The sequence below is a fragment of the Grammomys surdaster genome, unplaced genomic scaffold (assembly GCF_004785775.1).
Source record: "Grammomys surdaster isolate TR1022 unplaced genomic scaffold, NIH_TR_1.0 145, whole genome shotgun sequence".
NCBI classification, from domain to species: Eukaryota; Metazoa; Chordata; class Mammalia; order Rodentia; family Muridae; genus Grammomys; species Grammomys surdaster.
The window spans coordinates 2,720,166-2,744,088 of record NW_021604603.1 but is presented as its reverse complement, the minus strand read 5'-3'; the positions used below and the strand labels follow the sequence as shown (position 1 = coordinate 2,744,088).

General features: G+C 50.9%; 1 protein-coding gene across 12 annotated transcripts in view; it reads right to left on the bottom strand.

Moving 5' to 3' along the window:
• Plekha6 (pleckstrin homology domain containing A6) overlaps positions 1-23,923 on the bottom strand; it is a 137,571-nt gene that overhangs the window by 28,365 nt on the left and 85,283 nt on the right. For 9 of the 12 annotated variants that reach the window (XM_028764611.1, XM_028764613.1, XM_028764615.1 and 6 more), the window contains 8 exons: positions 14,971-15,051; positions 13,921-14,035; positions 10,304-10,408; positions 9,438-9,510; positions 7,553-7,653; positions 4,072-4,274; positions 1,835-2,317; positions 46-562 (listed from right to left, as the gene is read on the bottom strand). In XM_028764611.1, the coding sequence (XP_028620444.1) occupies positions 46-562; positions 1,835-2,317; positions 4,072-4,274; positions 7,553-7,653; positions 9,438-9,510; positions 10,304-10,408; positions 13,921-14,035; positions 14,971-15,051 (1,678 nt within the window). Of the gene's footprint in view, positions 1-45; positions 563-1,834; positions 2,318-4,071; positions 4,275-7,552; positions 7,654-9,437; positions 9,511-10,303; positions 10,409-13,920; positions 14,036-14,970; positions 15,052-16,970; positions 17,011-23,923 lie in introns of those variants that run through there. The other 3 variants (XM_028764612.1, XM_028764618.1, XM_028764616.1) reach the window with 2 other exon arrangements.

The following is a 23,923-nucleotide window of genomic DNA, read 5'->3' as shown; positions in this document are numbered from 1 at the left end:
GATGGTCTCAGGGGCTGATGGGGAAAGGGTGGAATGGTGGCTCACCTTCGGGGAGCTGATGGATCGCCTCATCACATAGGCTGCAGGGTCTGCATAAATATCCTCACTGCGGGGTGGCAGCCGATCAAAACGGGCACTAGGTGAGCGTACTGGGGAGTAGATGCGGGCACGGCTGTAGGAGCCCTGGCTGGGCGAGCGGGGCACAGAGTGGGAACGGGGCTGCAAGGACAGGCGGCGCAGGGAGCCCGAGGCGGCATCCAGCTCATCATAATAGACTGGCTGTCGGGAGGGGCTGGGGATCCAGACGGTGCCATCCTGCCGCCCGTAACTGGTGGACTCCTTCCATTCATGAAGCTGGTAAGTGGGTCCACCCCCATTCCGGAAGGAGTGCCGCTTGTCCTCCAGGGCCCAGGGTGGACTAATCCTATCATAGGCTGGCATGGAGCAGATGCTGTCTGGCCGCACCCCTGGTGGGTAGTACTGGTAATCGTCAGGGTACTGGGAAGAGTAGGGGCTGTAATATTCAGGGACCCGGCGGGGCATAGGGTAGAACCTTGAAGGACTGCAAAAGAAAGAAGGGCCATTATAAGGAAGGCAGACAACATGGACATGTATCTACCCACCTGTGCACACCAGTTACCCCCACCCTCCCAGCCCTCCAGCCCAGCAAAAGTGACTGGAGCCCCAGGGCATCCAGCCAGAGTGCATGGGAAGGCACTGCCCAAGCAGGATCTAGGCTTATCCTAGAAGTGAGAACAAGTCCCATCTTTGAAAACTGCACCATTCAGAGTTCAAACTGTGTCTCTTTAAAATGAAATGTCCCGGAAGACAGCTCTAGGCCTTTTTTGCCATCTACATCTGAGTGTGAACAGATTTACTGGGCCCTTTCCAAAACAGGAGGTAGAAGAAACGTACCCAAGCGTACCATGCACCTAAAGGATGATAGTGGCTTTCTAGTCATAGGATATCAGAGCCAGGAGGCCCCTGGGACTTACAAATACCCAAGGACCCCATCACCAACAATGAGGCTCCCTCCTGAGGCTGTACCCACAATCTCCAGGGGTCCCTACATCTTAAGCTCATTTGTCCTGACAAACACTATCAAGTCCAGTAAGTCCTGCCAAACATTTGAAAGCCAGTCTTCAGATAAATCTGTATATTTATCTATGGGGCAAACTGGTCATCAAGGAACAATAGGAAGGGTAAGGTGCCTTGTTTCCTTAAAATGGTGTAAGTCGTTTGGCTCTCAGTGAACAGAAGAACTGGATTCAGATGTCACAGGATCTGCAGCATGGGGTGGGGGGTTAACCAGAACAGCTTTAGGGATGCCTGACTCCTGCCTACTGAACATCCTAGGTACACTCGCTGCCTCTCCTCTCTTGTCTCTGTCTCTGTCTCTGTCTCTCTCTCTCTCTCTCTTTCTGTATGCCTCTCTTGTCTCTGTCTCTGTCTCTGTCTCTCTCTTTCTCTCTCTTTCTGTATGCCTCTCTTGTCTCTGTCTCTGTCTCTGTCTGTCTGTCTCTCTCTCTCTCTCTTTCTGTATGAGACATACAGGAGCACAGGCTATATGAGACCTCCAACTTTGTAGCAGAGGATAACCTCAGAACTCCTGATCTTCCCACCTCTGCCTCCCAAGTGCTGAGAGTACAAGAATGTGCTGCCACGCCCGGATCTGTGCTTTCTTTTGACAATCAGAGGCAAGGATTTGGACAAGCTGAGAATCAGCTTTCCTGCACAGGTAGCTTCCAGAAGGTTCCCAATAAAGCAAGGTCTCATAAACTGCTCCCCCTTCCCGAGCCCTAGCTCTAACATACTGCCCCCCAGGCTACCTCACCTCCGAAGGTCTTCGGGTGGGGGCACCCCTCGGCGCAGGTTCACCCACTGCTGAAGCTGGTTCATAGAGCTTTTGCGCTGGGCAATTTTGTCAGGGTCAGTACGTGGTGGAAAGCTCCGCCGGTGTCCCCCAGCGTCCCCATCGTGAGGTGGGAAAGCCGTGCTCCCTGGTCGGCTTGGGGAGCTATACTGCCAGCCATTGGGCTGAGCAGGTTGCTCTCCACCTCCTGGGACCCTCGGGCCATCCGGGTAAGGGCTGCCAGGCTCTGAAGCTGTCTCAGGTCCAGATGGGAGGCCATTGGCTTTTACCAAAGGCTCTTTCTTGACTTCAGGCCTCTCGGGCCTTCGCTCGGCCTTCTCGCAGCCTCTGCCATCCCCCTCCCCTCGAGTCTTGGCCTCGGGCTCTGGCTTGGCGAGATTGTTGAGAGGTGGCTGCTGATGGTGTTTGCTGGGTGGGATGTTCTCTGAGTCCGGCTTCTCAAGGCTGCAGGAGGGCAAGGCAGAGGCTGTCAGTGGTACTGGCCCAGCGGTGTGAGGCAGGGGTAAGTGGGTTAGGAGGAGTGAAGAAGAGACAGAGAGGAAGAGAAGTAACTAGGGCAGCATGACACCCAATGTTGCTTCCTAAATCCCAGGCTTCACTTTATTGCTGGGCAATGATCAGATAAACTCAACCATGAACACTACACTTGCTCTGCCTTCCAGGCCTGTTACCCAAATCACTCTCATTTCTGCCAAGATACAGAGCCCAGCCCTTGGCTGTGGCCACGGCTAACCTCTCCTCATTTTGGTCTTCTCTGTTATCCGTCTCCAATCCAGCCCTCCAGACTAGGTTGGCATGTAACCCAGTTTCACAATAATAACTGTACTTAGCACAGAGACAGGCTACAGGTCTGCCCTGCATCTTGGGGATTCTTCACTGGCAGAATGGACAGGCTACCACCTGTCCTGGGGGAGGGGGAGGGGCTGCTATGAGATACACCATGGTTGGCAGCAGGGGGACAAGTCGCTGAGTCCAAGCAGGTAAACACGAAGTTCCCCCTTCCAAAGCACGCCCTTTTGGGGGTAACTTCGTTAGAATGTGGGCTCCATAAGCGCTGGAACACAGCAGGTTTCTTCCCTCGTACTCCCAGGACCTGGCATAGGATCTATGTCTTGGTTATTTTTGTTTGTTTACTGTTTGTCAACCTGACATAAACTAGAGATATTTGAGAAGAGGGAATCTAGACTAAAAAGATTCCTCCATAACACTGGTCTGTAGGAATGTTGGCTCAGTGTTTTCTTGGTTGAGGATATGGGAAGGACCAGCTCGCCATGGACAGTGCCACCCCAGGGGTATGTAAGAAAGCAGGCTGAATAAGGCAGGGGAACAAGCCAGTGAGCAGCGTTTCTCCACGGCACGTGCTTCAGTTCCTGCCTCCAGGCCCATGCCTTGAGTTGCTGCCCTGACTTCCCTGGAATCGCTTTGGGTCAGTGTTTATCACAGCAGTAGAAGCACAGACTTGCGCAGTCTGTTTCCTTCCTGGCAGATCTGGGAAATGGGTGAATAAAGGTTTAGCAATGCACAGAAATGGGCCCTTGAGACAACTCCTCCTTGGAGCTTCCTGTCAAGCCTCCTTGATGAGACACTATGTGTAGTCAGACCTGAAGTGTGACCCTTTGTACACTCAGGCCAGACCTGAGGCCCTCGCTTCCAGATCCCCACTCACTTAACTCAGGGCTCCACACAGGAAGGAGAGTTGGGCACTGAGCCGGCAGGTGATGGGCACTGGGAGCAGTGTGTTGTGTTTTCAGGACTTCACACACAATCTGCAGTCCCCTTCCAGGATAAATCCAACCAATAGATTTGAGAAGAGAAAAATCAGATGCTGAAAGATTAAGTCACTCACTCTGGGGTCACAGTATGGCCAAGTGACTAACCTGTGATTCACACCTGATTCCATTTTCCTCCAAAGTATTTGCCGCAAACAGCCTGGGACAGCTAGTAAGTGACCCTCACCTTTGGCTCCCAGCCAAGCTTTCAGGAATTCTCTGCAGGCTCCCCCAGCTCAGAAAGAGGAGGAAGAACTGGACTTCAGTGAGGTCCAAGCTCTGCAACCTGCTGGCCAGACCTCCCGCTTAGGTGAGTGATGTGATCCTCCAGAGGTTCAAATCCACAGAATGGGCCTGGCGATGGCATAAAGCTGGGAACTTTTGAACATCCTTCTCTCCCCTTGCGTCACTTCCACGCCGGGTACTCACCTGTGCCGCGCAGGCTGAGGCACTGACTTCTGGGCTGGAGGGATCTGTACCCGAGCAGCCTCGCCCATGGCCTGGATCCAGGCCTCCTGCTCCTCAGGGCTCTCGGCACTGAAGAAGTAGGTGCGGACTCCAGCGTGCTCCGCCTGTGGGGAGAGGCAGTGCGTGGAACTGGCCCCAGCCTCATCTACCCAGTAAACAGTCACCTGGAGGGAAAGGACACCCACAGAAGGGGCAGTCAGTCAGGCTGTTCTCAGCACTCAGCTTCTCCCCAGAGGAACTAAGGAGCTAGGAAGGAGGGTGGATCGCAGCTGCCTCCCATGTACCTGGCATGAGAGGTCTCTGAATGCTACCTAAAAGCCCAGTAACCAGGAAAGCAAGCCTACCTCCCCCGCCTGAAGCGGCTGTAAGCAAGAAGGACAATTACCACACCCTCTCTCCCCTTCGATTCCACCTTAGTGGTATGAAAATTACCACAGGGCTGGAGGAGCTGGTCCCCTAAACAGGACAATCCCAAACCCAGCTTAACTACTGAGAAGCTGGCCCTATCCCTTCCTCAAGAGGAAAACACCTGAGCCCCTATCCATGGCATGCAGGGCACACACTAGCAAACAGTCAGAACACTACCTAGTTGACGGCTGTGAGCAGGCACAGCGGGCTGGAACCCAGAAGAGAGCTCCTGTCCAGAGGAGGGGGTCCTCATACCGCCAGAAGGAGAGGCAGAGACAAGCCAACCGACACCAGAGGAAGAGACAGACCAGACAGTGAGGAGCACAAGATGGGTATTATGTAGTTAGTGTCAACATCCAGAAGGACAGCACCCAGCAGTGCCCAGCTCAGCCTGACAAGGGATAGGGCACGGAGGGCTTGCACTACGGGAAAACTGGGGCTGCGGTGGGCAGTGAGTCAGGGAGCTCCAGCATTACTTCCAGCTTAAAATGATACACCCACTGAAGGATGACAGGGGAGAGGGACTTGCCAGATTCTTTCTAGGACCTTAGCATACTCCTCTGGTGACCCCCTCAACTCTTAAAAAAAAAGGTAATTAAAATTTACACCACCTAACGAGGGGGGCCTCCAGATGTGATTAGCAGTCTCATCCCAGCCTTGGCTCCCTTGGGTGCTAACCCATAAGTTGATGGGAGTTGAAGAAAAAGGCCAGGCCCCTCTGGCTAAAGTCAGGGCTCTCCTGAACAGCCAAGTCATGCCCTCATCCTCCCAGAGTTTCCTGGACCAATCTTAGGAGACTCCCTTCCCTGTGTCCCACATGCATTTCACTCTTTCTTAGTGTGGAGTTTGGGGGACTGCACCCCAGGCTTCCGCCCTTGGGCTGGACCCTGCCCTTCAGCAGAGGGTCCAGCAGGAGGCAGAGCCGCTGAGGAGAGGGGCTGTGCTGATGGAGCTGTAAAGAGGGCAAGGAGGCTGCTGGGACCTGAGACTGAATAGCAGTGCCCAGGGCCCAGGAAAGCCCTCTGGGACAAGAACACAGGGTTAGCATGGTGTCGTGGGAGACAGAGACAAGACTGGTGATGTGTGGTGGGGCAGGTGGGAATCAGCAAATCAATCTGTTCATTTCATGAGCACTCTGTGAGCAACCTGTGTACCCAGCTTGCTGGCCAGGGGGTGGGGTGGGGTGGGGGGCAGTGACAAGGAAGATAGAAGCTACACTAGAGCTTAGTCACACTGGGGACAAAACATGCCACAAGGGACAAGGAGCAAACAGCCCCAGGACCAAATGCTTGTGACAGGAGAAGGCAGAGAGGGCCTGGGAAAAGACAGGGCTATTGATGGAGTTGCAGGGAGGGGCAGCAGCTTCTAATAAGAAAGGAGCTGGGGACTTGAGGGTGTGGCTAGGAGAAGCTAAGGCATTCAGCTGTAGCCAGGCAGGGACAGTTCCTGGCTCCTCATTATTTGCCATCCAAGACTTGTGCTTGGTGGCCACAACAGGACAAGCCTGATGTCTGTCTGTCTCAGCTCCCCTCCTTTCCCTGGGGATGAGACACTGAATAGCACCAGTCAGAACCCTTTGTAGGCCACTGAGCACAGCTATCACGTGGGGGCCTTAAAGAGGCAGTGCACGACTCAGGGCAAAGAGGAGGGTGTGTGGGTCTGGTAGGCACCGGAGTGATCTCTCGCTAGGCTCCGAAGCAGGGTGTGTATCAGTCACTCTAGGACATTTATCTGATGCCTGCAGCTGGCACAGCTCCAGGCTGGAGTGCGTAGTCTCACAGGTGTGATAGGAAGGGCGAGATGGACTGTGGACGTGTGTGGGTGGGAACGTGTCTGTGGATCGGGACCATTTGTTGGTTAAGCACCCTGTTTCTATTTCCCCAGCTAGAACCCAGCTCCCCGGAGTCAGAGTTGTATTAACTGTTCCTTCTATTCACACCTCTGGCACACCAACCCCTTAGAGGATGGAAAACTAATTATATGCCAAATGTGTCCCCTCCTCTTTCCCTGGCAGGCCTGTGTACAGTGTCCACCTCTTTCACCAGAATCTGAAGGACAGAAAGAGCCCTGGAAGCTCAGACACCAACCTGGTGTGATCTGTAGTTTCTGTTCTGTCTTTAATGCCACAGTGTTACGCTTTAAGGGCTTCGGACAACAATTCTCAACTGGAGGAGGGGACTTTATTCTAAGGCATGCAGAATCGATATTATTATTTTACATTTTGAAAAACAGCCTAGGGTACTCTGCATCACAAAACACAAAGGGCATGGGATTTTTATAGTTTTTAATGGGTCATGAATTTTTAAATGTGGAAAAATACTGGCCTAGGAGGAGCCAGCTGCAGGCACAGCTTTGCTGAATAGGTCCCCGAGGGGTTCTGAGGGAGTGACACTGAACAGGAGGAGAGTCCCATTTTTCTGTGCACGTGTTCTCTCTAACTGTTGTGTACATGGCCAGGGGTGCATCTCAGGGCAGGATACTTGCTCAGCATCCACAAGGCCCTGGCTTCCATCCCCAACTCCATAGGACTTGGGGTAATGCTATCTCCATAAGATTCATAACTCAAGATTAAAACAAAATTTAACTCGTAATATTCTCTAAAGATTAAAATTTGAGTAAGTTTGACAGAGGGAGGTTACCTGCATATCCCTAGGCTCAAAATAGAAAGGAAACCTATTTAGAAAAGACCTTGGAACCTCATCCACCAGAGCTCAGCTCAGAAGAGGGGCAAGCTGCTGGGCAAAAGGTCCAAAAGGCTCAGGACACAATTTTCTTCCCGGTGAAATCGTGGCATCACAGAGACACAGCTATTGGCCCACCTGTGCCACACACCCACCAGGCCCCTGAGAGAAGAAGAGGGAACCCCAGCACTGCCTCCCAGTCACCCTGATGAGTTGAAGGGCCACTACCTGCTCCCTTCTGGGCCACCACACAGGGGCGTCCTAAGGGACATGTACTTAACTCGGCTCCAGCCCCACATTCTAGAAGAGCAGACGCCCTCCTTTTCCCACCTGAAAGAGGAAGCCCAGCTGACCTTAAATGTGTGCTTCCGGCTGATGTTGTCTGAGGGCTGCACAGCTGCCACCCGGAAGCTCAACAGAGGGATGCTGCCCAGGATGCTCTCCTGCTTCTCATCTGTCGGGGAAAAGGGGTACAAAAGTGTGTGTACCCTCACACATACACACACGCACGCACGCACACACGCACGCACACACGAGGGATCCTGATGCAGAAGAAGGGCAAAGAGCTCTTCAACCTTACTAAAATAAATATCAACGAAATAGTCCATATCCCCTATGGCTTTTCAGACACAGAGTGTTCACTTTATGTAAGGCCTATTCAATGCCTTACTAGATCCAACACTCCTAAATGTCCCATGAAGAGGCTCTCCTATTCCCCCATGGTGAACTGACAGGTTGATTGATCCGGGTTCCTTAACCAGAAAAAGTGGATCAATCTTAAGATGCAGGAAGCCTAACTCCAAGCCAGCTTCCTCCACCCCCATTCTGTCTGCTTGTATTGGTGAGCAGGACAGTCGCAACAGCAGCACCCAGAGACCCTCCTGCCTCTGCTTCCCAAGTACTGGGATAAAAGGTGTGCCCAGTTGACATGCCCATCTCAGAGTGGGCTACTCCACCACAGCAGGGTGCTGCAAAGTGAGGCTGTTCTGTTTGTTCACGTGCTCCTCTTGTCCTCTTACTTTCTGACATATGCCAACGCTGCACAGATGTCCCCAGCTAAGCAGATGCTGGTGCCAAGCTCTCAAACCTCTAGCCTCCAGACCCAAAGGTCAAAACAAACCTCTCTTCTTTATCAATTACCCAGCGACAGAAAATTGATGAATACGGATATCCTGAGACCATCCCTCAGTGACTTCACGAGCACCCTTTGGTATGCTCTGGATTTCTCTTCAGGGATCCTGACTCCTCCCTCAGTCTTATCACACCCTAGTTCTAGGGCAAGGAAATGTTTTATTCCTTAGTTTTGGACGTTTCCTCTGCCCCTGTCCCTGTAACAATAGCCTCTGCTCAGCTACGATTCAGGAAGAGCAAGCAGTTCCAGAGCAGAGGGTGAGCAAGCACAACTACTGTTTGTCAGAGTTAATGATTCACCACACTGCTCCCAGGAGGCTGGAGGAAACCAGTGCTACCTCATTTCCTCGCTGTAGATAAGTGAAGCACTCTCTTGCTTAGACATCACCTGTGCCCACCCCCTCCCATTGCAGCAGCCTGACATGATGTCACCATTATTGCCATTAGCCCTGCTTGGGTCATCTGTGCTTCCGCTGACACATGTTGCTGTGAACACTTTAGAATAACTTCCTAGAGGAGGCTGCGACACAGTTCATCAGATCTTTGCCCTTATGTTGGGGCAGGGGAGCCTCACGTGAATATAGGGGTGACAGAGAGGGTAGAGGCCAGCGTTGCCTGAACATCCTCCCTGCTACACAGCTTTTGGTGCTGTGGACTTCACAGTAAAGAAAACGACATAAACATTCTTATATTCTGGATCAGCTTGCCTATTCTGCTGGGCAGAGGGGAAATCAACACCAGCCTCTACTAGGAGGTGACTTATGAGCAGTCACTGGTGACCTCCTCTTCCTCCTCCTCCTTTTCTCCTTACCCAGGAATCTCACTATCCAAATGTTTGCCCTGTTCACCTACCGTATCATCAGTTGGGATCCAGAACTAGTGCCTGCCGAATAAGTATGGACGGCTAGGAACTGAGTGAGTGCATGAATGGCTCTGACACTGGGCTGACAACCCATTGCCACAGCCTCCTACTGCTAAGAACCTGCCTGGAGAGACCCACCGGCCAATGACCTTCCAAAGCAGAACTGGACAGCAAGATGGGATGAGACAGAACGGTCCCTGGCTTCCCCTGCCCTGGCAGTGCCGGGGGGAGGGGGACAAACTCACCTTTGTAGTAAAAGAGGCAGCGATCCACAAGGACAAACCAACGCTTATTCCACTGCTTCACCCCGGAGCTGGCCTGCAGGACACACAGACAGACAGATGGGAAGTCCATGAGAGGGTGTGGAAGGGAAGGCAGCCGCAGTCCAAGAGCTCTGCGCTAGTTACAAGGACATCCCGGCTCTAGCTGCAGCACCGCTGCTAGCACGTGGCAGCCAGCTCCCTTGAGATCTCAGATGCTGGGAACTGACATTAGATTATTGCCTGTGACTTTCAGGCTCTCTCATCCTGATGCTCTGAGTCTCCCCTGGGGAAGGTAAAGGGGGCATAAGGTACCCCAGAATGAGTGAGTACAACAGCAGATGAGGATACAGCAGTGGCCAGCCAGGGAAAGGTTGGTAAATCCCAGGATTAGAGCCACCCCATGTCCATATAGCAAGGAGATGTGCAGAGAATGTGCCCTGTGTTGCTCTGATGCGATCAGTGACATGGTGGATTTCAGAGTCATTGCTTCTGCCCATCGGGAGCCTCATCTTGGAGCTCCAAATTTGACACTAGTTAACTCTGGGGAGGATTTTTTTTTCTTCTTCTTTCTTTCTTTTTTCTCCAGATAGTGTTTTTCTGTGTAGCTCTGGCTGTCCTAACTCTCTAGACCAGGTTGGCCTCAAACTCGGATATCTGCCTTGCCTCTGCCTCCTGAGCGGCGCAGACTGGGGAGGTTTTCATTTTCTGAGAGCCTTTATACAACTGGGAGACATGCACAGACAACAGGGAGATATACCAAAGACCGCACGGGCCGCCGTGAGTACACAGCTCACACTGCTATGTAGAAAGTGGTGGTCATTGTAGGCAACAAGGCAGGGTGGGCTCACCTGCTTGAAGAGCCAGCCCGCCTTGGTGACAGGCGCATTGGGGTTCCGCTTCATGGAGTGTGCGCGTTTACCAAAGGCAATGGCTTTTCGGGAAGTTCGAGTCGCCTGGGGAGGCAAAGACAGCAGTTAACCGAACTCCCCTCCTCTCCTTACAGCTCTGTCCTTGCTAATGGGCAAATCTGTCCAGTGGGTCCCTGGTGCCCTGGCTATGAAGCTTTGAGTCTCTCAAAGGCGTGGCCTTTTCCTTCTTTGGAACTTCTGATCTCAAACATGGGTCTCAATGTATTAGTTGTTGTGCAGTTTCTTTTCCTTTGATGGGGGCGGGGGAGGAAATAAAAGATTTCCGAGTTTACTCTTCTGATGTCGTTTTTCCATTTATTTACTTTGGGGGGTGGCATGCATGCCATGGAGAGGGTGTGGAAGCCTGAGAATGATCTGCAGTCCTTAGTGTGTTCTCGCCTTCCACCGTGTGGGTTCCGGGGATCAAACTCATGTCATCGGGTTTGGCAGCCCCCAGCAGGCCTCTGTTGCCTCTTTCCTCTCTTCCCCCTGCTCTCCTTAATGCTACCTCTTGCACAAGCTTCTGGCATGGACATGACTGTTACCTTCCTGTATCATCCACTCTGCGTCCTGTTCCTGTCTCACACCAGAGAGCTCGGAGGGCGAGCAGTGTCCTCTGGCTCTTCACTGCCACATGGACATGTCACTCCTCCTGTGTCTGGCAACAACAATCTGCCTTCCTTGAGCACTCTGCAGACTGCTCAGCCTAACCCTTCTCCTTAATGCTCCTGAAGCAGATTGGTGTGGGTTGTTTGTTTGTTGTTTTGTTTAGTCTAAGGATTTGGGTATCAGTCACCCTCTTCACCATAAGACATGTGATCACCACGGAAATCTCACCACTTTTGACAATGCCCTTTTTGGTTGTGAGAGACAGGGTTTCCCTGTGTATTCCTGGCTGTCCTGGAACTCTCTTTGTAGAATAGGCTAGCCTTGAACGCTCTTTCTCTTCTGGGTTAAGCTATTGAGAAGAGCCTCATCCTTTTTCCTCCCTAGATTCCAAAACCTCCCTGTTACCGTTTGAATGTGAAATATCCCCTAAAGGCATATTATTTTGAACACTTGGTCCTCTATTGGTGGAGTTCCCAGTCTTCTGAAAGTCTGTGGAACCCTGAAGAGGTGGGCTTTGAAGGATATACCTGGCCTCAGTCCTCAGTCCTGCCCTTTGCTCTGCTTCTTGGATTGCATGATGTGAGCGGCCTCTGCCGTGCATCCTGTCACTCAGTCTGCTTTTCCCAGCATGACAGACGAGACCCTCCCAAACTGTGAGCCAAATACATCTTTACTTCATTACTTTATTTCTGTCAGGTATTATCATGGCAATGAAAAAGTAACTAAGAGATGGCCTGCGCGTTCGCGCGCACATGCATATGCACAAGCACACACACACACGCCCTTTCTGGAATGGCTCTTACAATGTCATTGATTTAATTGAGGCTCTTTTCAGGCCCAGGCCAACCTAAAAACAATGGGCAATACTAACATCTTTCCTGAGGCTCCTCATCATACACACACAGACACACACACACACACACACACACACACACACACACAGATCCACATGCACACACGTTTGAACCCCGCTAAATACATTTAGTCTTCTCAGTAATGGTCATCATGTAGGAGAACTGAAAATTTTCCACACAGCACTGAAGACCAGGTCTCTAATATCTGGCTGGGTCTGTGATCCATGTTCTGCTGCTTTAGCACAGAAGTCCCGTCTCTGTCTCTTCCTCATCTTCCCAAACTTCTGTTCATTGTGGTTCTTCAGGGGTAAGGACACCCTCTCTCTTGCACAAACTCCAGATTTATCCTCTGAAGCCCACCCAGCACAGCCTCCCCTAGACTAAATAACTTTCCTGGGGACATCCCCCTCATACGTGCGCATGCACACACATACATACACTTATAAACATATAATTAACAAAAATAATTTTTTTTACAAAGGTAGGTGCTGCAAGGTGAGCCTGTAATCTCAGCATTAGAGAGGAAGGGGCAGCAAAGTCCCTGGGGCTTCAATGAATTCCAGGTTCAATGAAAGACCTACCCTCACTTTAAAAATAAGGTTTGAGCTGAGTGTGGTGGCACATGCCTTTAAGTCCCAGCACTTGGGAGGCAGAGGCAGGGAGATCTCTGTGAGTTCAATGCCAGCCTGGTCTACAAAGTAAGTTCCAGGAAAGTCAGGGCTACACAGAGAAACCCTGTCTCAAAAAAAAACAAACAAACAAACAGGAAAGAAAGAAAGAAAGAAAGAAAGAAAGAAAGAAAGAAAGAAAGAAAGAAAGAAAGAAAGAAGGGAAGAAAGGAAGGAAGGAAGGAAGGAAAGGAGAAAAGAAAAGAAAGAAAGGAAGAAAGAAAAGAAGAAAAGGGAGAAAGGAAGAAAGGAAAGGTAGGTTGAAAAAGCACATGAAGGCAGCTGGCATCTCTAAGGTCCACAGACATAGCATCCTCCCACTGTTTTATGGACACCCATACACAATTTCCTCTCGCACACAAAAATTAGAAACACCTTTCCTAACCATTTCAAGTGTTTCAGAAAAGCAGGGAACATTGTGACGACAATTACTCCTTTCTGTTGTTTTTTTCCCTAATAAGAAAAGGCAAGTAGAGCTAAGCCTCCCTTTGAGGCTCAGTATTGTTACCTTTCTCTTCCCTAAGGGCAGCCACTGACCCAAAATCGGTCTCCTGTCCATGGTTACACACTCCTGCAGCAGATATGTCTATAAATACACAGACCTGGTCTTCCTCTTTGTACGTTTTACATAAGTAACATATTTTTTTTCAGATTCTGCAACATGCACAATTGTGTTTTCAACACACCCTTGCTAGGACACACAGAGAAACATACACTTGGTTCTTAGAGAGTGCATCCCTGCATGAACACACGGTGGTCTGTGGCTGCTCACTTAGTGGTTCCCCTGTTTGCGCTTTCTAAATCTCCTCTCCCATCCCCTCTCAATCTTTTGTGCTCATCAAGAGTCTCAAACTGCTTCTCAAGTCTCTAAGTTCCACATTGTCACTAAGCCCAAAGGACACGCACCACTCCCTTCTCTCAGATGACTTCATCTTCCCAGACCCTTCTTTCCTCCTCCTCCCACGTCAACCCCCACCCCCATAAATTCATCTTTCATGGGAGGTTCTTTTGCTGTGCCCTTAGGTCAGTGGCTCTTAGGAAAATGGGAGACTTTGTCCCCAGAGGACACTGACAACATCTGCAGACATTTTTGGTCCTGACAACAGGAGAGGACCATTGGTATCTATTGGGCAGAATTCAGGATGCTGCTCCTGGAAAGCCCCACCCACAAAGTGTTATTCCCTTTAAAGGATTAGTAGGGCAAGATACGGAACCCCATCTCCTCCTGTGTGGTGCCTCCTCTTCTATAAGGTACCTGTCTGAGCTTTCTTCCTTTCCACTCTGCTTTGGGTTCCTGGACCACCTTGCCTGCCCATTGGAGTCTATGTATGTGCTGGGCAAGCAAAGATTTTCCTGACATCCTCTAAACTGAAAGCATCTCCTGCCTGAGAGTTTGCAGAAGCAGGTAGGGAGCCACTGGCCTTACCCGGATGTTGGGTCGCTCTGGAGGAACCTCAGACACCATGTTGTGGTTGGATATGTCGTTGTTGATGGTTGCAGATCGTTTCCCACCTGTTTTGTTGGACATGTCCAAGGCCGATCTGAATTCAGGTCAACAAAGGAGGAGAAATAGTCAGAGCCAGCATCCAAAGCACCATCCCTGCCCCTGCCCTGTCCCCACTGCCCCAGCAGCAGCACAAAATCCCAGCCTTAGGTGCAGTGCGGAAGTCATCACAGGGAGAATCTCCCTCCTCTTCTCTGTTCATTTATGGCTTTGGCTTATTTTGTTTTTCTGGTTTGTTTGTTTAAAGACAGGGAGTCTCACACAGCCCAGACTGGCCTCAGACTTGCTATGGAGCAGAGGATGATGTTGAACTCTTGATTCTCCTGCCCCTGATTACCAAATTCTGGGATCATAGGCATGTGCCCCCCTCCTTGTAAGTTTCTCCTGTTCATGTATGTTTATAAATCTAGACTCTGAGATAATAGACTGCCTTTTACTCTGTACCCTATTTTGGGACAGGCTGGCCTAGAGATCAAGATCCTCTAGCCTCAGGCTTCCAAAAACTGGGATTACAGGCATGTACCCACCAGGCCTTCAGCCTTCTATTCTAAAGGTTCAATGGCATACTTACAGCTATATATTTGATCCCAGAGGGTGGAAAAATCATTGATCAAAAGCACAATAGATCATTGGTCTATGAACTACCCCTCCCCCATCAGTGAGGCAGGATTCACGGTGTAGCCTGAGCATTTAGATCTCTGGATTTCATCAAATTTCCCTGTGCTACCTTTAGGGCTCCCAGGTGCTATCTCAACATGAGAGCAGGCTTTTTTATTCCTTCAGTTCATCCTATGGGACACAGCAACCTGTTTTCTTCCAGAACTTGGGAACTGTGGGTGAGGGGTCAAGAGATATGGCCAGAGGTGGTGAGGACCAGCAAATAACCTCCTCCTCCCTCCCCTGCCCTACCTACACACAGTAGCAAAAGGACAGTGGTGACAAAGGACAGAAAACAAGCAGAGGGGAACTTACATTTTCAAGTCAAACTTTTTGTTCTCCTCTGGGATCTGGCTGGTCACTGGGTGTCGAAATGTGTTGCGTCTTTCATTGTGGCTGTGGAGAAAGAGGGAAGAGAGCTGCCATCAGCTGTAGAGGCAGAGTCACAAGCAAAGGTTGGCAGGCCATAGAAGGAGTTGTGGCTCTGTTTCCCCAGCAGGATCATGAGGGAGAGGGAGAATGCCTGGGCTAGAGTACAGGAGGATGCAGGTGGGCGGGGACGGAGAGAGGGATGAAACCTAGCCACCTCTTGCTGGCTCAGTTTTAACCACCTGCTAGAGATCCCAGGCTGTCAATACATTCATTCAGTGGTCACCTTGGCGGTGGGAGGGAGGGTGACAAGGGGCTTCCCAGCCCTTGAGACAGTCAAGATTTCATGCAGCATCGTCCCTCCCAGGGACAGCGTCTGCCACACAGAAAATGCTTGCTCATAATTTGCTGAAAAAACTCTCTTGTGACCTTGGACTCCTCTCCTGTTCTATGCTTCATCAAGAAACTCAGAAACTCCAAGATTGAGCTGGGGCTGGGACTCAACCACACTACAAGACCATTGTCTCCCTTTAAGAGGACATTGTAGAGCCTTCAGGATCTGCCAAGAATCAAAGGTCTGTTCTGGCCTAATAGTTGGATCTAATTAAGGGCCGCTGTGGCTAAGAGTGGGGCTGGGAGTTAGGCAGAGAGCCTGCCAGGAAGCTGGAGAGAATAAGTTCCAGGGGCTGGAAATGAGACAGATGGGTGCATCAGGAGAAAGTACCTTTGGCTGACAGGATGTCAAGCCAGCTCCTGGGTGGGCTCCCAAGGGACATGCAGAAGGAAAGCACCATCTTCCAGGAGAGCAATGTCTTTGATAAGTGGGGACCACTTGGCGAGAATGTGATAGTGTCTAGCCCACAGGGGCTAGATTTGTGAAAAGGCTCCTCCTAGATACCTCTTCAGATACACTTGGAGAGCCCAGCACAGGCTCCAGTTGACCAAAAGAGCAGGCACGGGGACAGAGGCTGCTAAAACAGGGGCTTCAGAACACCCACAACAAGGAGCTGGCCCTCTGCTCAACCATTCTCAAGCCAACCAGAGCCTGAGCCAAGTGTGCTTTGCTTGGTCCCTTCCACACTCTCCCAGTACCCCAGGACACGTCCCAGCCCTCAGGATGCCAGCTGAAGCTAAAGATAATATCAGAGGGTGTTTTTTTTTCCTGTGCCCAACCATTGCTGTTCAGATCAAAACCACAGATATGCAGGAGAAAGAGGTACAGCAGGCAACAGCTTCAGTCTCTTTGGAAACCTGGAGTCTATACACCTTGAGCTGGACTTAAAGCCTGACCAGCATCCATCAGACCTGGGTTTAAATGCAGTACATTGCACTTAAACTATAGTCATTCTTCCTTCCTGAATCTTATAAGGATGGTCCCTCAATGTGAACCTCTACAGGGAATAATGGAACAATGGAATCTCTACAGGGAGGAGTACTTGCCCTGTTGCCCTTATCTCTGGCTTTGGCTCCCTACAGGGCTGAGGGTAGCAATCTGAAACAATGAACAGCTTAAAATGCCAAATTCTCTGTTTTGTCCAATGTGTAGAATGTCTACCTCCTTCCTACCCACCCAATCCCTCCAGGCACCTTTTATTCTGTGTTTCTGGGAGCACCCTGCAGGTAGTTATTCAGACACACACACACACACTCCGCTGTTGCTCAGCTCAATTTTCCAGGGCATGGCACACCTCTCCCTGGCCTAAGCCTTCTACCCAGCAACCCTACAAACAATGCACTCTTCCACCCACTGCTACCAATTTCAAAATAGCCTCCCCTTCACAGGCACTGCAATGCAGTAGCCACTGACCTAACTACTCTCCTTTCGGGTCCTGGTCATCTCCAGCAGACCCCTTATCACCACCAAGCCCTAAATTCAAACAGGATGAACAACCCACTCAGCTTGCTATGATTTCACAAGACTCCTGGTCCACAGAGGAAATCCCTACCTGACCCGTCGATCAGCCCGAAACTTCAACATCTTTTTTGGAAGCTCAGTCCCCAGTTCGGCAGCCTCGGAGGAGCCACCAGCCACCCTGCTGCTACCATCCCTCTGAGAAGTAAGTCCTTGGATCCAGTTCTCAATGCTGTGGCAGAGACGCGGGGTGAGCTGGGGCAGACTCCATGGGTTGCCCTTTCTTCCTGGCTCTAGCACAGGAGAACAGGGACAGGGTTCTCTCTGGGCAATGGAAGGGGTAGCCCAGTTGCCCCTAGGGGGCCTGGGGCTTTAACTTCCTAGCATTCGCCTGTGATGCTACAGTTAGAGGTCCGGAGGCAGAATAAATGGAGAGAAGACCTCCTCCCAGCTCAGGTTCACAAGACAGAAATGCAGAAACGGAGAGAAGCATGCACGGAGCAGGTGTACCGCTTCCAGGTAGTCCGACCTCACTGAGCTAAGGACACTGAGCAGCTGGGCGGGCGGAGGAACTCGGGCTGCATTCCCATCTGCACGGAGACTCATGCCAGCCCAACCTGCAGGGAGAAGGTGCTCCGGCCTCTCCAGCTTCCAGCCCTGACACAGGCTCTGGGGCTGCAAACCTACTTGCTTCTCAGAGACCTCCCAAGCCCTTCTGAGGGTTAAAGGAAGCTTCAGGTTCATTGGCTGTTACTGTTGCTGTGAAGCTGAAGAGTATTGAAGAAGTCTCCGTTCTCTCCTCTCAGCCTGCCCAGCTCTCATCTCTACAGACAGGAGCGTAAAACACGAGAAGCAGCTCTGTGTTCGGCCTGACCCACTCGCCTCTCCGGCAGCATGGCTCATTTGCCCTCCAAGCGTGCTGGTCCAGCTGGGAAGAAGCTGGACACACACAGGCCAAGTGGATGGGCAGGATGTTAGTGGAGTCTCAGCTGCTGGCAAAGATCTGCTCCTCTAGAAGAAATGGAAGAAAACCTTTCTCCCAAGGCTGGTGAGGAAGAGGGCAGGGAATGGGGTGGGTGGGCGGGGGTCACTGTGTATCTATTGCTGCAAATCCTCCCAGATGCAAGATGATAAATTCCAGCTGGTAACTGTCAGATCTGCTCGGCTGCTAGGAGATTTGCATGGATGGTAATTCCCCTGAATTTTCCATAGGTCAAGGCTAGTCAAATCTCTTTCTCACTTTCCTCTGTGCTTTAGGATTCTTGCAAGGCCTTTTGAAGGTCATCTCGTTATCCCCCTGCCTCCAGACAAGCTCTTATCAATGTTCATAAGTGCTTTGGAGGTTTGTAAAGGATTCCAGCAAAGGAGCACCCCGGCTCAATGTCATCTTAAATAGCCAAGATGCTCTGATGTGAAGTTTCAGCTCCTCTGCTTTCTCTGTGCTTCTGTTCACACGACAGGCTCCTTTCTAACCAAGGTGCTTCTTTTTGCAGTACCGGGCATTCTGTTGACCTCATAGTCTGTTGTTATGGCAACTCTGTGATATCACAGCAGACACTCCAAAGGGCGGGACTGATCTAATTGTTTGGACTGAGGTCAGAGGAACAATGGGAACAGTAAACAGAAAAACTAACGGACAACATTATTATTTAACCCCTGAGGAGACAAGCTGGCCAGGTGTAACCGGGGTCACAGCTGTTGATATTTAAACAGCTAATCCAAAATCCAAAAGGTCAATATATTCAGCCATTCAGTGGGACTTTGGTAAATGATTTATCTTGGTGGCAGGAGGCCTTAGATTTGGGGTTGAACCTGTCTCCAGTTCCTTGAGCCAGAAGCTTTCCAGATGCCTTCTTGAGTTCCCTGTCTGCCTATCATAGGTATTCAATAAAGTTTTGTTGAATGTACAAATGAACAGATAAAAAGAGATTCGCCATGCTCTGGTGTCATTTTTAGCCACCTGCATTTGGAGGCTGATATTCCATTATCAAGGGCTTCCCTACCTTAGCTCTCACTTATAATTAATTACTTCCTCTCCAGGAGGGAAGCTCTGTTTCTGTCCCTTCGCCCCCTCACTCGGCTTCCCTGACTGGCTCCCCCTGAATATATAGCTTGGCTTTCATCCATCTTCATTAAGAGGAGAAGAAAATTAAGCTGATATGAACAGGAGGGGGAGGGGGCAGGGTGCACTGGGAAAATGAGTTTTCTTCCTCTAGGAGGCAAAAATATCCCCCTCTCTTCAGGCTGAGCTCAGGGGCCTCCCACAGCCTTTGCTCAAGTTAAATTACTTCTCTGGTGCTATTCGAAGGCAGCACAAGAGAGTGGGGTTGGGGAGCACAGACTCCTGGGTGGAGAGAGCCCCTAGGTCCTCAGGGTTAAGTCAGCACAGAAGGCCTGCCTGGTGCTCCTCACCATCAGCCTGCACAGAATGACAGGGTTTTATCTTAAGTTAGCAGGAAAGATTTACCAGGTCTAGAATATTTTAAAAGGAAACCATTTTCTTCCTCCTCTTCGCTACCTTTAGGGATGTCAAAATATGCCTCCTCTTCTCAAGACAGATAGCTAAGGATAGACCCAACTAGACCTTTCAAATTTTACTCCCCAAAGAGTACCAAAATCAGGAAGTAAAAGACTTGGCGGCAGAAGAAAGAATACCCTTGATTTTTCAGAGCTGCCTGGGGGCGCTCACTTCTCTATGGACGAGGTAACTCACTGGGAGTGCCAGCAGAAGGGAACTGGGCAGGTCGGTCTTCGAGGTGGCACCCAATGAGTCTGCAGTACAGCCTCACCTGTTTGGCCCTTAGTTTGCTCATGTGCGAACAAGGCCTCTTATCTAATCCAATGCATGAATCCCTGAAAACCTTCAGTGTGAACTATTTCATGCACAACACAGGGTGGCCATCCTTGCAAATGATCAAGAAACATGCTGGGTGCAGGAGCAAGGAAGCCAAAGACGGATGAGAGCAGAGTGATTGAGATGAGGCCGGGAGAGGAGGAGGGGCTGCGGCTGGGGCAGGCGCACTAAGTACCAAGACCCAAGCCTTCCCTCTGCCTCATTAGGGCATTTCTGTGGTTCAAGATATCCACAGCTCCCCTGTAGTGTTCACCTGGGACCACACAGTTAAAATCTGAGTCTTCATTGCCCCGAGCAAGCATGCATGGACACAAGCATGCACACGAACATACAAGTATATCTCACTCCAGGGTAGATGTCCAGGGCTCCCACTGTGACAAACTTTGAAAACCTGAAGAATAAACTCCACTCCTTTGACCCCACGGTATCTAGAAGCTTCTTTTCCATAGACCCTGAGAGTCTGCTGACAGAATCAGCTGTGGCCATGCTTCCCCAAACTCAGAATGCCCAGCACCAGCTCTGCAGGACGTAGGTGGCTGGCAAGAGGAGCTGAGATGGGGCAGGGGACTAGCCTTCCCAATTCCTTCTTTTTTCCAAGCCAGCAAATTCCAGCAGAGCCTGATGGCCGGGAGGACTCTATAGCCAACGAGGGAAGCTTGGCTCTTGCCTTCTTTCCCTGTCTGGGTCTCATCATCATTGTCAAAGAGCCTTATCTGCCCCGGCATCCTGTCCCAATTAGAAACCAGCTCAGTTTACATTTCCAGCTCTCTCGACCGCTGGATTCCTGAAGCTCCTTGGCTGTTCTGAGAGAAAACATTTTCCTAGCCAACCACTCCCCACAGCAGCCCTTGCTTTACCTACAGCTGCTGCATCAAGAAGTCAAAGGGAGGAATAAAGGCCCAGGCAGCACCTCTGGGGGTTTTCAGATGGACAGACACCCCCCCTTCTACAACACTGTCTCTCCCCTCTCCACCTGCAGAGCACAATACTGGCTCCAAGCTCTGGGAACCGCTTCCATCAGTCTCCCTCTCAGTGGCTTGTACATGTGTCACCTCTCTGTCCTTGCTCCATCCCTGCTTTCAGTGCTACCATTATTTCCCGTATGATATAAATAGTATGCCCTCTCAATCAAGCTTGGAACACCTTAACATGCTAGAACCCTGAACTGAGAGTCCAGGAGACAGGACCCAGATACCCCTTCCTGTCCATTTCTGCCTTGTCTTAGAGTTCTACTCCAACGTGAGTGGTCTATGGCACCTTCTCCAGCTGCGGTGGCCAGACTAGGGAGGAGATGCCAGAGAAATTCACCGAGCTCAGCCCCGACCTTAGGAAGGGGAGCTGGCTCAGTTACCAGGGAGGTACACATGGGATAAGCACAAGTCAGGGCCCTAGGTGTGCTCCCTCCTAGCCCATGAAGCTGCCCTCCTGCTGTATGGCATGGTCAGCTAATTCCTACCATAGGAGAGGGGACAGGCCAGGGCACAAAACAGAACACTGTCTTCAGTTAGGGCAGAAAGAAACTCTACAGGCAAACACGTGCAACACTATATAGTTCAATTATCTCGTCTCTGCATTATTTGTTTTACTCTATGGGATTCCAACTCTCTGTTGAAAGATGGCTGTAGCCTAGGCAGATGATCACTGTAACTCCTCCCTGTTAGCAGGTGAAGCGCTGTTTGCTATGCCTCTCTTGGGGTTAAGCTAGCCTCTCCAGCCAGTGCTGGGGCCTGGCTGCCTCTCCATAACACAGAGCCTGGGAGGTTAAAGTTGGCCACAAGCCCTGCCAGAGCACCAGGCCAGCCTCCTCTCTGGCATGTAAATGACTGTGCACTATCCCAGGGGTGGAGGCACTGTCTGTCTGTCTGTCTGTCTGATATCAATAACCTGTCAAGTTGGTGAGAACTGCAGTCAGTCCTGAGGCTCAGGGGTCACTGTGCACAGAATAGGCCATGTCCCCTTAGCCCGGCCCAGGCTAGAGACGTGGGGTGAGCCCACTCCCAGTCCCCACACTGTGTTGTGGTTCTTGTTGAGACAAGGAGAGAAAATGGAGAGGAAGGAGGGCTATCTGCAACCCCAAGTCTCCACTTACCCTCCCCTGGCCTTCCTGGGGAGCCAAGCCAGATAATGCCTCCTCCCAACAGTCAGCAGGATCCACAGAGGTGACAGGGCAGAGCAATAATTAATTAGGCTTCTTCCCTCGGCTCTGGGTTGAATCCCAAACTCCTGCCCTTCAGAGGCTGAGGGCAGCAGCGTGCTTCTGCTTCCGGCTCTACTGAAGGTCAGCCAAACTATTCTTCCTTCCTAACTCAGCAGAGCTGGTCCTGGCGTCCCACGGGGATCAGCAACCTCACCCTCCTTGTCCCATGGGGCAGACTTTCATAGTGAGTGTTTGGACAGTAACCAGCCAGTCTGACAGCCCTGCTTCCACGTCCTCAGAAGCATCCCATGCCTTCTGGTTCTCCATCCAGCAACTTGAGGCTGTCAAGCTGTTCAGTGACTGTTTCCTCATTTTTACAAGAAAACAACAGTAGTAAGCGACGCCTTCTTTCCTACCAGACCAGACAGTGGAGGAAAAATAGGCCCTACTGCTATGAATAGGTTGCAGAATGAAGAAAATAAAACCCCCTGCTGTCTTGTCCTTACCCTGGACTGAGGCAGTAAGGCCTACGGAGGAGTCAAGAGGACAAGGCTTATCCCGGCCATAGAGACAAGCAAAGCAGCAGTCTCCTTGAACATCCCTGGGCCCTCCTGTCAATCTCTCTGGGGTCCCCATTCCCCAGGATGAGGAGCCTTATAGTTCAGTGGAAGAGTCTGGTTTCACAAGGCTCCAAGAACACAACAACAAAACCCTTTCATTATTAACTTCTGCCAGCTGCAGGTCTGGAGACAATGCAGGATGTGTGGTGGGGGTTCCCAGTGTGGGTGATGAGTGCCTGGGTGTGGGGTAAGTTGCAATAGTCACCTCTTAAGTGCCTACAGCCTACATCTTTAGGGCTGTGAGAGATCCTCACCTCCTACATCGGGCTGAACGAGTGTTTGGTGGAGTAGCTGGACAGGGACCCGCTTCCACTGATTAGCCACAAAGCCGAGACTTTGCCTAGGGAAAGATTACACAGCCATAAATCTCCTGGAGCTGGCAGGCAGGAGCCTAGACAGCTGTTCCTGGAGGGGTTGGGGGTTGGCGCTCCTACCTGGTGATGCATGAAGATCAGATGCCAAGGCAGAAATGAAGGTGAAGCTGGCATTGCCCCTCAATGGCCATGAAGCCCAGTCTGTGAGACTTCCCTGAGGGGCTTCAGTCTGAGACTGAGAGAGACAGGGCAAGGTGGTATACAGACGGGTGGTGGGAAGTTCTGACTGCCTCTTTCTGCAAGGAGAGAGGGGTTTGGAACTTCTTATGCCTCTTGGGAGCTTGCCAAGGGCTGAGCTGTCTCTCTGTCTTACTGATGTGAGGAGACTCCAGTGCTAGCTGAAACAAGGGTCAAGCCTGGAACCAGCCAGAATGCCTGTGTCCGGGAGGGTCTCTGTGCTCGGCAGCACTTCAGGAGCACCCTTGTGGTCTGTGAGATCTGAAAGGACTTGGAGAGCTTGTAGAGAAAGCTGTCTCATCTCCTTGTGTAGATTCTCTTTCAGGAGAAGGGTGGAACCACTGATCTCAGGCAGGAGCCTCTGTGACTAACTCACTTTGTGTCTCTGGGTTTCAGTTTTTCATTCTGTAACACTGAGCAAGACTGGAGTTGCTTGAGAGGTGGGGGAAGGTATTAAAGAAAATCATACAGAGCCAGGAAATGGTGGTGCACACCTTTAATTCCAGCACTTGGGAGGCAGAAGCAGGGGGATTTCTCTGAGTTCGAGGCTAGCTTGGTCTAAAGAGGGAGTTGTAGGACAGCCAGGGCTATATACAGAGTAACCCTGTCTAGAAAAAAAAATAAGTTAAAATAAAATCATAAAGCACTTCGGAGAGAGCGTGCACATACAGCTACTCAGTCCGTGGCTGGTGTGTCAATCATTAATTAAGAGAGCCACAACCCACAACTGTACCATCCAGTCTGGTGGTCACCACAACACATCTGTACCATCCAGTCTGATGGTCACCACAACACATCTGTACCATCCAGTCTGATGGTCTCTACAGCACCCCACAAATGTACCATCCAGTCTGATGGCCTTTACACACCCCACAACTGAACCAT